The sequence below is a fragment of the Leopardus geoffroyi genome, chromosome X (genome assembly GCF_018350155.1).
Source record: "Leopardus geoffroyi isolate Oge1 chromosome X, O.geoffroyi_Oge1_pat1.0, whole genome shotgun sequence".
In the NCBI taxonomy this organism is placed as follows: Eukaryota; Metazoa; Chordata; class Mammalia; order Carnivora; family Felidae; genus Leopardus; species Leopardus geoffroyi.
This window is the reverse complement of record NC_059343.1, coordinates 82,455,862-82,469,929: the sequence shown is the minus strand read 5'-3', so window position 1 is coordinate 82,469,929 and position 14,068 is coordinate 82,455,862. Positions and strand designations below refer to the sequence as shown.

At 43.1% G+C, this 14,068-nt stretch overlaps 1 protein-coding gene across 5 annotated transcripts; it reads left to right on the top strand.

Moving 5' to 3' along the window:
- The first annotated feature begins 4,277 nt into the window (after positions 1 to 4,277).
- ARMCX2 (armadillo repeat containing X-linked 2) lies at positions 4,278 to 8,776 on the top strand. 5 transcript variants are annotated; one of them, XM_045471307.1, is made up of 6 exons: positions 4,292 to 4,385; positions 4,640 to 4,711; positions 4,980 to 5,051; positions 5,596 to 5,648; positions 5,970 to 6,046; positions 6,403 to 8,776. In XM_045471307.1, the coding sequence occupies exon 6, from the start codon at positions 6,532 to 6,534 to the stop codon at positions 8,359 to 8,361; it is 1,830 nt and encodes a 609-aa protein (XP_045327263.1). In that variant the 5' UTR covers positions 4,292 to 4,385; positions 4,640 to 4,711; positions 4,980 to 5,051; positions 5,596 to 5,648; positions 5,970 to 6,046; positions 6,403 to 6,531; the 3' UTR covers positions 8,362 to 8,776. The 5 variants fall into 5 exon arrangements, with proteins under 5 accessions (XP_045327260.1, XP_045327263.1, XP_045327265.1 ...); XM_045471309.1 differs by lacking the exon at positions 4,980 to 5,051 and having other exon boundaries at positions 4,293 to 4,385; XM_045471305.1 differs by lacking the exon at positions 4,640 to 4,711 and having other exon boundaries at positions 4,300 to 4,385.
- Positions 8,777 to 14,068: the final 5,292 nt, after the last annotated feature.

The following is a 14,068-nucleotide window of genomic DNA, read 5'->3' as shown; positions in this document are numbered from 1 at the left end:
TAGCACTATTTCTGTTCCTTATTTAAACACTAGTGTGCATCCTTTTTATTATTAGAAACTATGATAGAACTTTTTTCATTTAAGAAAAAAATTCACTTAAAAAATACATGTATCATAAGCAATCATACTGCGTAATGAGTTTTGTACATTCCATTCAAATCAATCTTAATTTCTTCTACATCTTGTTACATGACAAGATCCTGATTAAGCGAATCAGTTACCTGAGTGTTTGCAAATCTGCTAATATGGCATTACCAATTAGGCTTTATTTTTGGAATGCAAGAGAATTGTTCAATGTAGGAAAGCCATTCACTCATTTATTCAACACATTTACTGAGCACCTACTACATGCCATTCATTCTTCTTGATGCTGTGGTTACAGCAGTGAATTAAACAGACCTCAATCTCTAATCTCATGGCCCTTACATTGTAGTCAGAAAGACAAACAACAATCAAGATAAATAAACAAAATGTATACTATATTATTAGTGTTACATATAAAAGAAAAAAAATTAAAGGCAAGAAAGGAAGATATGAAAAGTTGAGATGGGTTGAACATTTGGATAGGGTAGCTGGAGAAGGAATCACTAGGAAAGTAACCCTTGAGTAAAGACCTGAATTCAATGAGTAATCTAAGTATGGTGATATTTTGGGTAAGAATACCTGAGACAGGAGGACAAGGAAATGAAAAGGCTCTGTGAGGGCAATAAGCCCAGTATGTCCCAAGAACATCAAGGAGGCCAGGATGACTGAGCTAAAGAGAACATCATAGAAGATGAAACAGGGAGGTAATAAGGTTGAAGAGAGTAGAGCCTTTTAATTTAAAGACATTTGCATTTACTCTAAACATCAGGGGAAGTGGGGTGTGTGAAGTTTGAACTTGGGTGATGTGTTGAAAATAAACTATAGGCAGGGGCGCCTGGGTGGCGCAGTCGGTTAAGCGTCCGACTTCAGCCAGGTCACGATCTCGCGGTCCCTGAGTTCGAGCCCCACGTCAGGCTCTGGGCTGATGGCTCAGAGCCTGGAGCCTGTTTCCGATTCTGTGTCTCTCTCTCTCTCTCTCTGCCCCTCCCCCGTTCATGCTCTGTCTCTCTCTGTCCCAAAAATAAATAAACGTTGAAAAAAAATTTTAAAAAAGAAAATAAACTATAGGGAGACTAGAGTGGCAGGGAGACCATTCTATCTAAATCATTCACTGCAGCAGCAAACTGAAGGAAAAAAGAAAGCTTTCAATCAAAGCATTTGATAAACTTAGCCAGCCATTCCTGAATATTTAAAAACTATTAGTAAAATAAGAATGGGAGGAAACTTAGTTTATGCAGTAAAGAATTATATATAATTTAACAAATCATTTTTGGTTACATTAAATCAGATATAAAAGAAAGTATCCTTATCCTGATGAAGAATATATCAGAGGATCTTCTAACCTGGCATATTCCTCCCTCCTTGTGGGTTACCAAGACCACAGAACTTATGACTTGGCTCCACTCACTGGCATTATTTCTCTGTATTGCCTTTTTTGCAGCATTGGTAAACATAAGTGAAAGTAACCTTGAAAAAAGGATAGAATATATCAGAGCAAAGGTTACACTAAATGATGAAACAAAACAGGTATTCCCATTTTATTCAAGAATAAGATCTAGTCACCACCATTGCTCAACATAGTTCTAGAGGTTATGATCAATGTAACACATGCAGAAAAGAAAAAATGTACAAATATTGGAAAGGAAGAAGTGAAAAAAGTCGTTTGCAGATGATTATATATAAATACCTGGAAAAACCAAAAGTATCACCTGAAAACTATTGGAATTAATAAGACAAATCATAAAAATTAGCAGATACAAAATAAATATATAATAGTTGAACATTATCCTTAAGCAGAAAATTCCCTCCCAGAAATTTTAATTGGAGAAAAAATAGCATTTCAGCAACAAAGACTACTAAATACCTAGGGAAAACCTAACAAGTAATAGGAATTATTTAGCTGAAGAAATTTACGAAGTTTGATTAACAAACATAAAAAGATCTGAACAAAATGGAGACATAACATATTCCTGGAGGGGAAGTCTCAATGTTAGGATACTAATGTTTTTCAAATTAATCTGCAGATTTACTACAATTACAATAAAATTCCAAATGCTTATTATGTGTTTATTGTTGCTCAATTTGGAACTTGATTAATAACCACAAATGCACCTACTAATATGTCCATAAAAAGGACAATGGAAATTGTTAGCAGTGGTTTAGAGTGCAAAAGATATCACAGATATCTTTCTCTGTATACTTTATATATTTCTTTGTTATATTGGATATTTTATAATCATTAATATATGTTACTTTTTTCCTCAGGAAAAAAAAAAAAAAAACAAGAGATTCCTAATCTGGATTGTTATATATAACACTAACTCTCTAGGTCATTGTATCAGTTCTTAATATCTAGGGGAGCAATCACTGACCCCTTGAGAAACTGATGAATTAAATGACCTCTAATGCCACTCCCCCCAAACAAATGCACTTAACCACACATACACCCACAAACAAAACCTTGTGTACAATTTCAGGTACAGCACAGAGGCAGCCAGTTAAGAATGCTTACTAGTTAATCAGTATGGTCTGTGAGGAGGTTCCCTTGGGGTCCAGCATACATTTGGCTGAGGGAGCACCAAAATGGGTGTAGGCTACATGCAGTGACCCTGCAGCATGCCTAGGTTCTGTCTGGGTGCCTGCAAGCAAGGAGGCCAGAGGTAAGAGGCCCAGCTGGCTGCACATCTCAAGCCAGGTGGGAGCAGCAGACAGTGTTAGGAGCAATGTTAACTAAAGCACCATGATTGAGGGCAGAACAGGCAGACCTGGTGCTTTCCCCAGCCAGCAATCACTTTTTTTTCATGGAAAACTGCAGCTGCAGGGGTATGTGAGAACAGCAGCCCCTTCTGTGTATCTCTGAGTTACATCTGTGGGGATTTGGGGAAAGAGGGGAGAAAAGGAAGAAGCCAAAGGTGGTTACTCAAGTTGGTCACCTGATTAAAGGTGGCATTTACCATCTTGGCCACCTGTCCATGTGTACTTTTAGAGTGACCAACAGAATCAAGTGCCTGAATACAGGGAATGAGAGGCTCTGGAATATGGAAGGGGGTAGAGGGTCAACACCTCCCCACCCTTGAAAAACAGTGGGGAGATTTAGCTATCTCTGCATCCCTCACTTTCATCTTTCCCTTGGCCTAACATCTCTGCTTTTTGCCCAGAGCTGAATCACGAAACTGGAACCTAATCCAGGGACAGGTGTTCAAAACTGTCATGGTTACAGCCATCAAATTACAGAAGGTTCACACAGCAGTCAGCAATGGTTTGGGAATATTAAATAACCGTGTTTCTCTAACAGAACAAGACAGGATCATTTATTTATCCAACTTAAAAGCCATCCCACAAGGAGAAAAAGTAGGATATTATTTGTCCAGAATAAATAAGATTGGACAACTCAACATCTCTCCGTGGATCAATTTACAGATCCCATGAAAACACACTTATCTTGTTGAGGGAAAATGCCATTTTTATATATTCAAATACCGTAGCACGTTTTGACAACTATTTCCTATGTGGCCAATAGAAGTCATTTTCTGTATGGTAAAAATTAACCAAAATTAATGGTGCCTTTCAATATTAGTGGGAGATCTTTATAAATCATGCAGCTTTTTTTTTGTTGCTGCTTCTCATACTGTGGTATTTTTTTACTGCAATAATAAAGGATGGTGATCACTTTAAAAACAAATTGGAGAAGTGTTACAGAAATACAGACCCCATTCTCACTCCTTATCTCCTTTCTGACACTCTGCCCCTTAACTATACGGGAACAGGGACACAACTGCAGGGGAAATGGTGGGCACTAGTGGATTAGGGATTGAAGGTGGAACGAAGGGAGAATGTCCAGTTGCCCAAGAAAAAATGAAACAATTCCCCCAATAACAACAACAACAACAACAACAGCAAAAAGTAAAACTTGTCCATCACCTTCCAAAAAAATGCATCCCATCCCCGGTAACTAGAAAAAGACAAATTCTAACACAGGGAGAAGGGGCTACTTTTGGCCTCCGGGACTACAAAGACAAAAAAAATAAAATGAAATGAGTGACAGGACCTGATGTGGTAGGGTGAGGTGGGAGTAGGGCTAAAGGAGGGGCTCACGTTCTTGGTGGGAGTGGAAATTGGGGACCCAAGCTTACTGGCGATGAGACCCTCACGTGACCGGGAGCTGACGCGGGCAAAGGTACTTAAAGCCCTGACAGCCGTCCTCCGTCCTCCTCTGGGTACCAACTCTCTTACGCTGCGCACTGCCGTGCGTTTAACCCAGGCGAGGAGGAGGAGGAGAAAATTCCCCCAGATCCGGGCAGGTGGGTGTGAGGGTGGGCATAGCCTGACACTCCCGAAAGGGGTAGCTCAGAGATGCGGGAGTCTGAGGCCGCGGGTGCCTCTGCCTCAACCGCTCCTGGCCGGCTTTCCAGACCCCCGCGCTCAGTCGCAGCTCATTTTGGTGGGCGGCGGGGAGAGGGGGAGGGGGAAAACCTAAAGACTGGGATATAACTGCGGAGAATCCGCTCAATTCCTCTCCCAGTCAGTGTTTTTTGGTTTTGTTTTTGACACTCAGGCCCCGCACCCCACATCCCGTCCTATTTTGAGAGGAGGAGGGAAGAGAAATAAACGTGGCATCGCATATAAGGCCAGTAGGGTGGTTGGGCAAGGGTGACCGGAGGGGCACGCAATTTGGAAACAATCCGGCCCGTTCATTCCCATCCTCACTTTACAGATACCTCCCCCAACCACCACTCCCCCTGCCCTCCGCCCGGCAGGCCCCCTGTCATTAGGGGGTGCTGGGAAATGGGTGTGCCAGTCTCTGTGGGGGAGATGGCGGTTTTGGTTCTGTCTGGGCTTCACAGGAGGGGGGACCCTGAGACAATCTGGTATTAAACCACCGTGCTAACCCCCAGGCTGCTTTCCAGACACCTCCAACCCAAACAGCCCTTCACCTCCGTTTATTCAGTCCTGGAAAAGGAGTTCGGGTACGCTGGAGGGAGACGTGGCGGTGGTTATTGGGTAATTTGGGGGGGGGGGGGGAGGCGGAGCCCAGAACAGAGAAACAGTGGAAAATCACGACCCTCAAATCGAAAGGTCAGACATTGGAGCCCCTGTTCTTCAGGCTAATGCTAGGGCTGGGGCCTGGAGACTGAAGGACGGGTGGTCCTAGGAGGAAGACACTAGATTGTTTGGCAGTAATCCCTTATCCGGCGTCCCATCCAGTTTTTGCTGCACCCTCGCCCCGCCCCCTCCTGCTTCGATGCAGGAGAAGGGGTGTGGCTGTGTGTCCCGGAGAAATGGCGGACGGGCGGGGAGGGGCAAAAGAAAGGAGGGGTTGAGTGCCTGGGGAGTCTGCGCAGGAGGCGGGGCGGAGAGGTGAGAAGAGTTGAGTGAACTGAGAGGTGGTCGTTCTGGTATGTGAATGCTAAAAGGCAATTATAAGGACTTGTGTTCTGGGTCTCCTCCATCCACCGGCTCTCACTGTCCAGCCTCTGGTGTCTACATTTCTGCCCTTCTTTCTGTCCTTAGGATGAAGCTTTAACTGAACTGAAGGAAAGAGAAACAGCCCTGAATCTTTGGAGGTCAGTGTGGGGAGTGGGAACGGTCTGGAAACCCCTGGTGTGAACGGGGCAGAAACCAGAGCAGAGAATGGGACGAGAGGCCCCTCCTCCCCCATCTTTTCCCTCTTTACAAGATACCCTTGCCTTGGGCCTGTCCTTTCTGGTGCAAAGAAAGGGGTGTGTCATCCACTTTCTTAATTAATGCTTTGAGTAGGAAGGGTTAGGAAGGGAAAGAGGATCCCTGAGAGGGAAAAACATGGCCTACAGGGGTTCAAATCAAGAAAGGAAATTGAATCCAACTACCAAATGCTCCAAAGCACCCTTTCTGGGATCTCTCTGCAGGTCTGTCTGAATTTGGGGCCCTGCACAAGTACAAGCCTGGTGGAAAAAAGTAAACTCCTCCTGCTTCCAGCAAGTTGGTATGTGTATGAGCAACATCTGGGGACCCTTGGGGTGACTGTGGGAGGATCAGAGCAGAATCTGGGATCTCTACTGTTTTTCCTGCTCTCCACAAGTTTCCTAACGTCCATACTGCCTCTCATCCCTCATTTAGGTGCTAGGAAATTGTGTGTTGGCATTGGGTAGGGCTGGCTAGGGATGAAGGTATAGAAAACCTTGGACAACCAAGGTCCTGTATCAGCAAACACAGGCCTTGACATCTGTGTCTGGGTACCAGCCCACTCACCAAGCATTATGTTTCCAAGTCCTCTAAGTAGCCTTGTTTAGACATGAAGTTAGCCAAAGCCTTAAGCTTCATTTCTGTCCTTTACCCCAGGTCCTTCTCAACTTGCATCCTGGGTAAAACCTGTGAGACTGAGTGGAAGTGCCTTGCCCAGACGTGCACGCATCCCATTTAGGCAAGCCAGCTCCACGCCCTGGATCAGGGAATTACTCCAGCTGCACCATGAGCCGAGTTCGAGATGCTGGCTGCGTAGCCGCTGGGATAGTGATTGGGGCTAGTGCCTGGTACTGTGTCTACAAATATGCCAGGGGAAGAAACCAGACAAAAAAAAGACTGGCCAAGCCCAAGACAAGGGCTGTGGCCGGGACTGGAGCCAGGTCTAGAGCTGGACTAAGGGCCGGATTCACAATTGACCTTGGGCCAAGATTCGGCCCTCCCACCCCAGTCCACACTCAGGCCGAGGACAGGGCCCAGGATGAAGCCTCTGCTCCGGACATGGCTGGACCTGAAGAAGTGGCCCCAGCTGTGTCCAGTGCTGAGGCTCAGAGTGGGGCAGGAAATCAGGTCCAGGAGGTAGAAGGGACAAGGGTTGGACCTAAAGCTGAACCAGTAGTCAGGGCCACAGCAGCTTCTTCAGTGGCACCACCTCCCAGGGAGGCAGAGGCTTCCGTGGCTGTAGAGGCCCCCACAATCACAAGGGCTCCCAAACTGCCAGAAGCCCTTGACACAGCAGAGGCTTCTGGGGTGCTAGCAGCACCTCCCAGGGCGCCAGTGATGCCTCCTACGGCGCCAGCACCTACTGAGGCTGTGGAGGCTCCTGTAAGGGCAACGCCTACTGCAGCACCAGTGCCTTCTGGGGTAACAGTGCCTACTGGGGCTGCAGAGGCTCCTGGGACTTCAGGATCCCCTAGAATAGCAGCCTACAAGAAAGCGACCCCTGGGGCTCATACAGGCGCAATACCTAAGGCTGGATCAGCCACTGGAGCTGTACCTAAAGGTGGAGCCAAGGGAACCAAGTCTCGGACTGGGGGCAAGGGCAAGGGAAAGAAAAACAAGGTTGAAGTAGACGAATTGGGGCTGGGCTTCCGCCCTGGGGATGGGGCTGCAGCAGCTGCTGCAGCCTCTGCTAATGGAGGACAGGCTTTCCTGGCAGAGATCCCTGATTCTGAGGAAGGGGAGTCTGGGTGGACTGACACAGAGTCAGAGTCAGATTCTGAGCCTGAAACCCAGCAGAGAGGGAGAGGGAGGAGACCTGTTCCCATGCAGAAGCGCCCCTTTCCTTATGAAATAGATGAGATTCTTGGTGTCCGAGACCTCAGGAAAGTCCTTGCTTTGCTTCAAAAATCAGATGATCCTTTTATCCAACAGGTAGCTTTGCTCACTCTGAGCAACAATGCCAACTATTCATGCAACCAAGACACAATTCGCAAATTGGGAGGCCTCCCAATTATTGCAAACATGATCAACAAAACTGATCCCCACATTAAGGAAAAAGCCTTAATGGCCATGAATAACCTGAGTGAGAACTATGAAAATCAGGGCCGACTTCAGGTATACATGAATAAAGTGATGGATGATATCATGGCCTCTAACCTGAACTCAGCAGTACAGGTAGTTGGACTAAAATTTTTAACAAACATGACTATTACCAATGACTACCAGCATCTGCTTGTCAACTCCATTGCAAACTTTTTCCGTTTGTTATCTCAGGGAGGTGGAAAAATCAAGGTTGAAATTTTGAAAATACTTTCGAATTTTGCTGAAAACCCAGATATGTTAAAAAAACTGCTCAGCACCCAAGTGCCATCATCATTTAGTTCTCTTTATAATTCCTATGTGGAATCAGAAATTCTTATTAATGCCCTTACTCTATTTGAGATCATCTATGACAATCTCAGAGCAGAAGTATTCAACTACAGAGAATTCAATAAAGGTTCCCTGTTTTACTTATGTACTACATCTGGAGTGTGTGTTAAGAAAATTCGAGCCTTAGCAGATCACCATGACCTCTTGGTGAAAGTGAAAGTTATAAAACTAGTGGATAAATTCTGATTGGCTATGTGCTGTCAAAAGACTTGAAGAAATTTCTTGGTTTTCCATTCTGGAAGCAATGAAAATTGAAAGTTACTACTTTTCCACTTTTCATTTAGTAAAGGGATCCTTTCAGCTGCCAGTTTTGAATAATGTATCATCCAGAGTGATGTTATCTGTGACAGTCTCCAGCTTTAAGCTGACCCATTTTATGAATACCAAATAAGTAGTCCTCTTGTACTGAAAACACATTTGTGACTTTAATCATGCTGCTTGAATGGAAATATTTTTACTGGTTCCTCTATGTAAATTGACAGTGAACCTGTCCATCAAAAATAGCCTACACTTCTGTCATGTTTTGTCTTGAATTTATCCACCAAAGACTTCATTTGTGTATCATCAATAAAGTTGTATGTTTTGACTGATGAAAAAAAAATGTTCTCATGTTTGAATTTAAATTCTAGCTGGTGAGATAAAGTACATAAACAAAAAAGGATTACTGACAGCACCTGGGCATCTGTTCATTGTCAAATATATGCTGTCTGGTTAAATAAAGAAGTTGCTGGAGACCTTTAAGGGGGAAGGGCACACTTAGGCTGGGACCTGAAGGGAGAGCATGAGAAAACACAGAAGGGCATTCAGGTGGGTAAGATGGCCTGAAGAAAGGCATGAGGTGGAAAATCTGTTCTGTGATAAGAAGACAACGAATTTGCCTGAAATGGAAGCTGTGGAAGAGAAGGATGAATGAAAAAGGTGAGGAAAGTTTTGAGAAATCCTGAACCCCCACCTGAGATGGAAATATCCCAGAGTTACTGGACATTTTTGACAAAAGGAAAAATAATCTGGTGGCCATGTGCAAAATGTATTGGAGCTAGGATGGGGTTAGGCATAGAGACTGGAAATGAGAACTGTTGTTAGGAAGTTATCATCAACCGAACATGAGAGTGTGAAGGGTGAAATAGGGTGATGATTATAAGAACTGTTAGGGAAGGGTGCCTGTGGCTCAGTCGGTTAAGCGTCCAACTTCAGCTCAGGCCATGATCTCACGGTTCGTGGGTTTGAGTCCCGCGTCGGGCTCTGTGCTGACAGTTCAGAACCTGGAGCCTGCTTTGGATTCTGTGTCTCCTTCTCTCTCTGTCTCTCTCTCTCTCTCTCTCTGCCCCTCCCCTGCTCACACTCTGTCTGTCTCTCTCTCTCTTTCTCTCTCTCAAAAATAAACATTAAAAAGGGGCACCTGGGTGGCTCAGTCGGTTAAGCATCCAACTTCGGCTCAGGTCAGTATCTCATGGCTTGTGAATTCAAGCCCCGTGTCAGGTTCTGGGCTGACAGCTCAGAGCCTGGAGACTGCTTCCAATTCTATGTCTCCCTCTCTCTCTGCTCCTTCCATGCTTATGCTCTGTCTCTCTGTCTCAAAAATAAACATTAAATTTTTTTTTAATAAATAAAATAAACATTAAGAATTGTTAGGGAATGGTGGGAATAACAGATGCTTACAAAAAAACAAAAACAAAAACAAAGTACCAGGATCTGCTGTCTGACTTGACTGTAGGTTGACAAAGAGGGAGAATTGTATGATCTGGTGCAAGTCCTAACAAAGAAAGCCCTCTTTCTTGGGCAGTTCTTGTGATCAAGTAATGCCAAAGTGAGTTATCATTTCTAATGATGAGACAAAACATTGTGACAGAAAGAAAGACTCATTGCAAAGAGTGTTTCTTTCCCCTAAGATTAGAGATTTAGCTCTGTCTTCTTTTAGAAGAGGGGCAGTGGTTAGGCCTTTATGGGAACCCCACCCTCACCCTTAAATTCATTAAAGAGCAGATGCATCTTCCTTGCTCTTCTCCCTGGCCCACTGAAGCAATGAACATAGAAAATGGGTCCAGACATTTTTCAAACCCAGCCTGCTTTCCTGACACCTCTCACAAAATCCTCATTTTTTAAGTTTATTTACTTATTTATTTTGAGAGAGAGCGAGAGTGCAAGTGTGAGTGGGGTAGTGGCAGACAGAGAGGGAGAGAGAAAATCTCAAGCAGGCTCCATGCTCTCAATGCAGAGCTGGGCATGGGGCTCAATGCCATGAACTGTGAGATCATGACCTGAGCCGAAATCAAAAGTCAGGTGCTTAACTGACTAAGCCACCCAGGGGCCTCACAAAATCCTCATTTTTGTACAAGTGTGTGATAACCTGAGGCAAGGATAAAGACAGGGATTCCTGGGAGGGGAATACATAGAAAAGGGGCAGGTGGTTATTATTCACTGGCACAATTTATCTGGAAGGCAATTTGGTAGTCAACATAAGAAGCTATAAAGATAGCAATCTCTATCAAAATAACACCAGCATTCTTCACAGAGCCACAGCAAACAATTCTAAAATTTGTATGGACCAGAAAGACCTCAAATAGCCAAAGCAATCCTGAAAAACAAAACCAAAGATGGAGGTATCACAATCCTTGACTTCCAGAATTATTACAAAGCTGTAATCATCAAGACAGTATGGTACTGGCACAAAAACAGACACATAGATCAATGGAACAGAATAGAAAACCCATAAATTGACTCATAAACATATGGCCAACTAATCCTTGACAAAGCAGGAAAGAATATCCAATGGAATAAAGATAGTCTCTTCAGCAAATGGTATTGGGAAAACTGGACAGTGACATGCAGAAGAATTAACCTGGACCACTTTCTATTAAATGCACACACACAAAAAAACCCTCAAAATTGATGAAAGACCTAAATGTAAAACAGGAAGCCATCAAAATCCTAGATGGATGAAAGACCTAAATGTAAGACAGGAAGCCACCAAATTCCTAGAGGAGAAAACAAGCAACAACCTCTTTGACCTCGGCCACAGCAACTTCTTTTTTTTTTCTTTTTTAATGTTTATTTACTTTTGAGACAGAGAGAGACAGAGCATGAGCAGGGGAGGGGGAGAGAGAGAGGGAGATACAGATTCCGAAGCAGGCTCCAGGCTCTGAGCTGTCAGCACAGAGCCCGACGCGGGACTCGAACTCACGGACCGTGAGATCATGACCTGAACCGAAGTCGGATGCTCAACCGACCGAGCCACTCAGGCGCCCCAGCAACTTCTTACTTGACATGTCTCTGGAGGCAAGGGAAACAAAAGCAAAAATGAACTATTGGGACCTCATCAAGATAAAAAGCTTCTGCACAGGGAAGGAAACAATCAGCAAAATTAAAAGGCAACCGACAGAATAGGAGAAGATACTTGCAAACAACATATCAGATAAAGGGTTAGTATCCAAAGTCTGTAAAGAACTTATCAAATTCAACACCCAAAAAACAAATAATCCAGTGAAGAAATAAATGGGCAAAAGACATGAATAGACACTTTTCCAAAGAAAACTTCCAGATGGCTAACTGACAGATGAAAAGATGCTCAACATCACTCATAAACAGGAAATACAAATCAAAACCACAATGAGATACCACCTCACACCTGTCGGAATAGGTAAAATGAACAACTCAGGCAACAGATGTTGGTGAGGATTCTGAGAAAGAAGACCCTTTTGCACTGCTGGTGGGAATGCGAACTAGTGCAGTCACTCTAGGAAACAGTATGGAGGCTCTTCAAAAAATTGAAAATAGAACTACCCCACGACCTAGCAATTGCACTACTAGGAATTTATACAAAGGACACAGGAGTGCTGATTCAAAGGGGCACATGCACTCCAATATTTGCAGCAGCACTACCAACAATAGCCAAATTATGGAAAGACCCCAAATTTCCATTAACTGATGAATGGATAAAGAAGATGTGGTATATATATATATACAATGGAATATCACTCGACAATCAAAAATAATGAAACCTTGCCATTTGCAACTACGTGGATGGAACTAGAGTGTATTATTCTAAGCAAAATAAGTCAGTCAGAGGACAAATATCATATGATTTCATTCGTATGGGGAATTTAAGAAACACAACAGATGAACATAGGGGAAGGGAAGGAAAAATAAGATAAAAACAGAGAAGGAGGCAAACCATAAGAGACTCTTAAATACTAAGAACAAACTGAGGGTTGCTGGCAGGGTGTTGAGTGGGGGGATGGACTAAATAGGTGATGGACATTAAGGAGGGCACTTGTTGGGACGAGCACTGGTTATATGTAAGCGATGAATCACTAAATTCTATTCCTGAAATCATTATTAAACTATATGTCAACTTAGTTGGATTTAAATAAAAAATAAATAAAATTTAAAAAATAAAAAAATAAAGACACACCTACTTTCAGATAAGGCATTCCACTGTGGAATGTTTTTTCTTAAGGAAATAATCAAATAATTTTACACAGGGAAATATACAAGGGATGCCCATTTCAGCACTGTTTCTAAGGGAGAAAAATTAGAAGCAACTTAAATGTCTAACACTATAAAACTGATAAACAGGGATGCCTGGGTGGCTCAGTGTGTTGAGCGTCCAACTTTGGCTCAGGTCATGATCTCATGGTTCATAAGTTCGAGCCCCACATCAGGCTCTGCTCTGGTGGTGTGGAGGCTGCTTTTGATTCTCTCTCTATCCCTCTCTCTCTGCCCCTTCTGCACTTGAGCTCTCTCTCTCTCCCAAAATAAATAAATAAACTAAAAAATATTTTTTAAACTGCTAAACAATAGGTGGTATGTCCACACAGTAAAATATTATACAATAATCAAACTCCGTGATGTGCTTCTATATTATTGGCATGAAAAGACATTCACCATATTTGAGTCCATGGCATCAGTCTAAAAAGGCTACTGCAACTGAAAGTTAGTGAAAATTCTTGCAGATGTTCATGTCATCTCTGTGTATTTTTACACAGAATTGGAATCATATTTGTACATCAGTGGTTCTCAATATAAACCCCACAAACCATTGCAGGTCCCTGAAACTGTAAGGTCAAAATTATTTTCAAACAATATAACATGATATTTGCTATTTTCACTAGGTTGACATTTGCACTAATGCTGCAAATGCCGTGTTGTATAAAACTGCTGGTGTCTTAGCATAGATCAATGCAGTGCCCCAAACCATACTAGTAGTGATTGACTTTTTACAGACACAGATTAAAAAAAATGTTTTAAATCTAGTTTCATTTTAAAATGTCATGAAGGGGCACCTGGGTGGCTTAGTCAGTTGAGTGTCTGACTCTTGATTTCGCTTAGGTCATGGTCCCAGGGTCATGGGGTGGAACCCTGTGCTGGACTCCACACTGAGAATGGAGCCTGCTTAAGATTCTTTCTCTCTCTCCCTCTCTCTCTCTCTCTTTCTCTCTTTCTTTCTCCCTCTCTCACTCTCTCCCTCTGCCCCTCTCCCCAGCTCCCACACTCTCTCTCTAAAAATAAAAAACAAAAAATAAATAAATAAAATGTTATGAAGAGAGTCCTTATTTATAATAAAATCATTACTTTTATTAAATCTCAATGCTTGACTGCATGCCTTTTTAATATTTTGTGATAGAATGGGACATGTGCAAAAAGCACTGCTGCTGCAAAGCTTAAAACAATGGTTGTCTCAAAAAATATATTTGCATGATCATTTAGTTATGCCCTGAATGCACTAGGGGTTTTTTTTGTATGTTTTTTTTTGTTTTTTGTTTTGTTTTTTTATTATGAAATTTATTGTCAAATTGGTTTCCATACAACACCCAGTGCTCATCCCAAAAGGTGCCCTCCTCAATACCCATCACCCACCCTCCCTTCCCTCCCACCCCCCATCAACCCTCAGTTT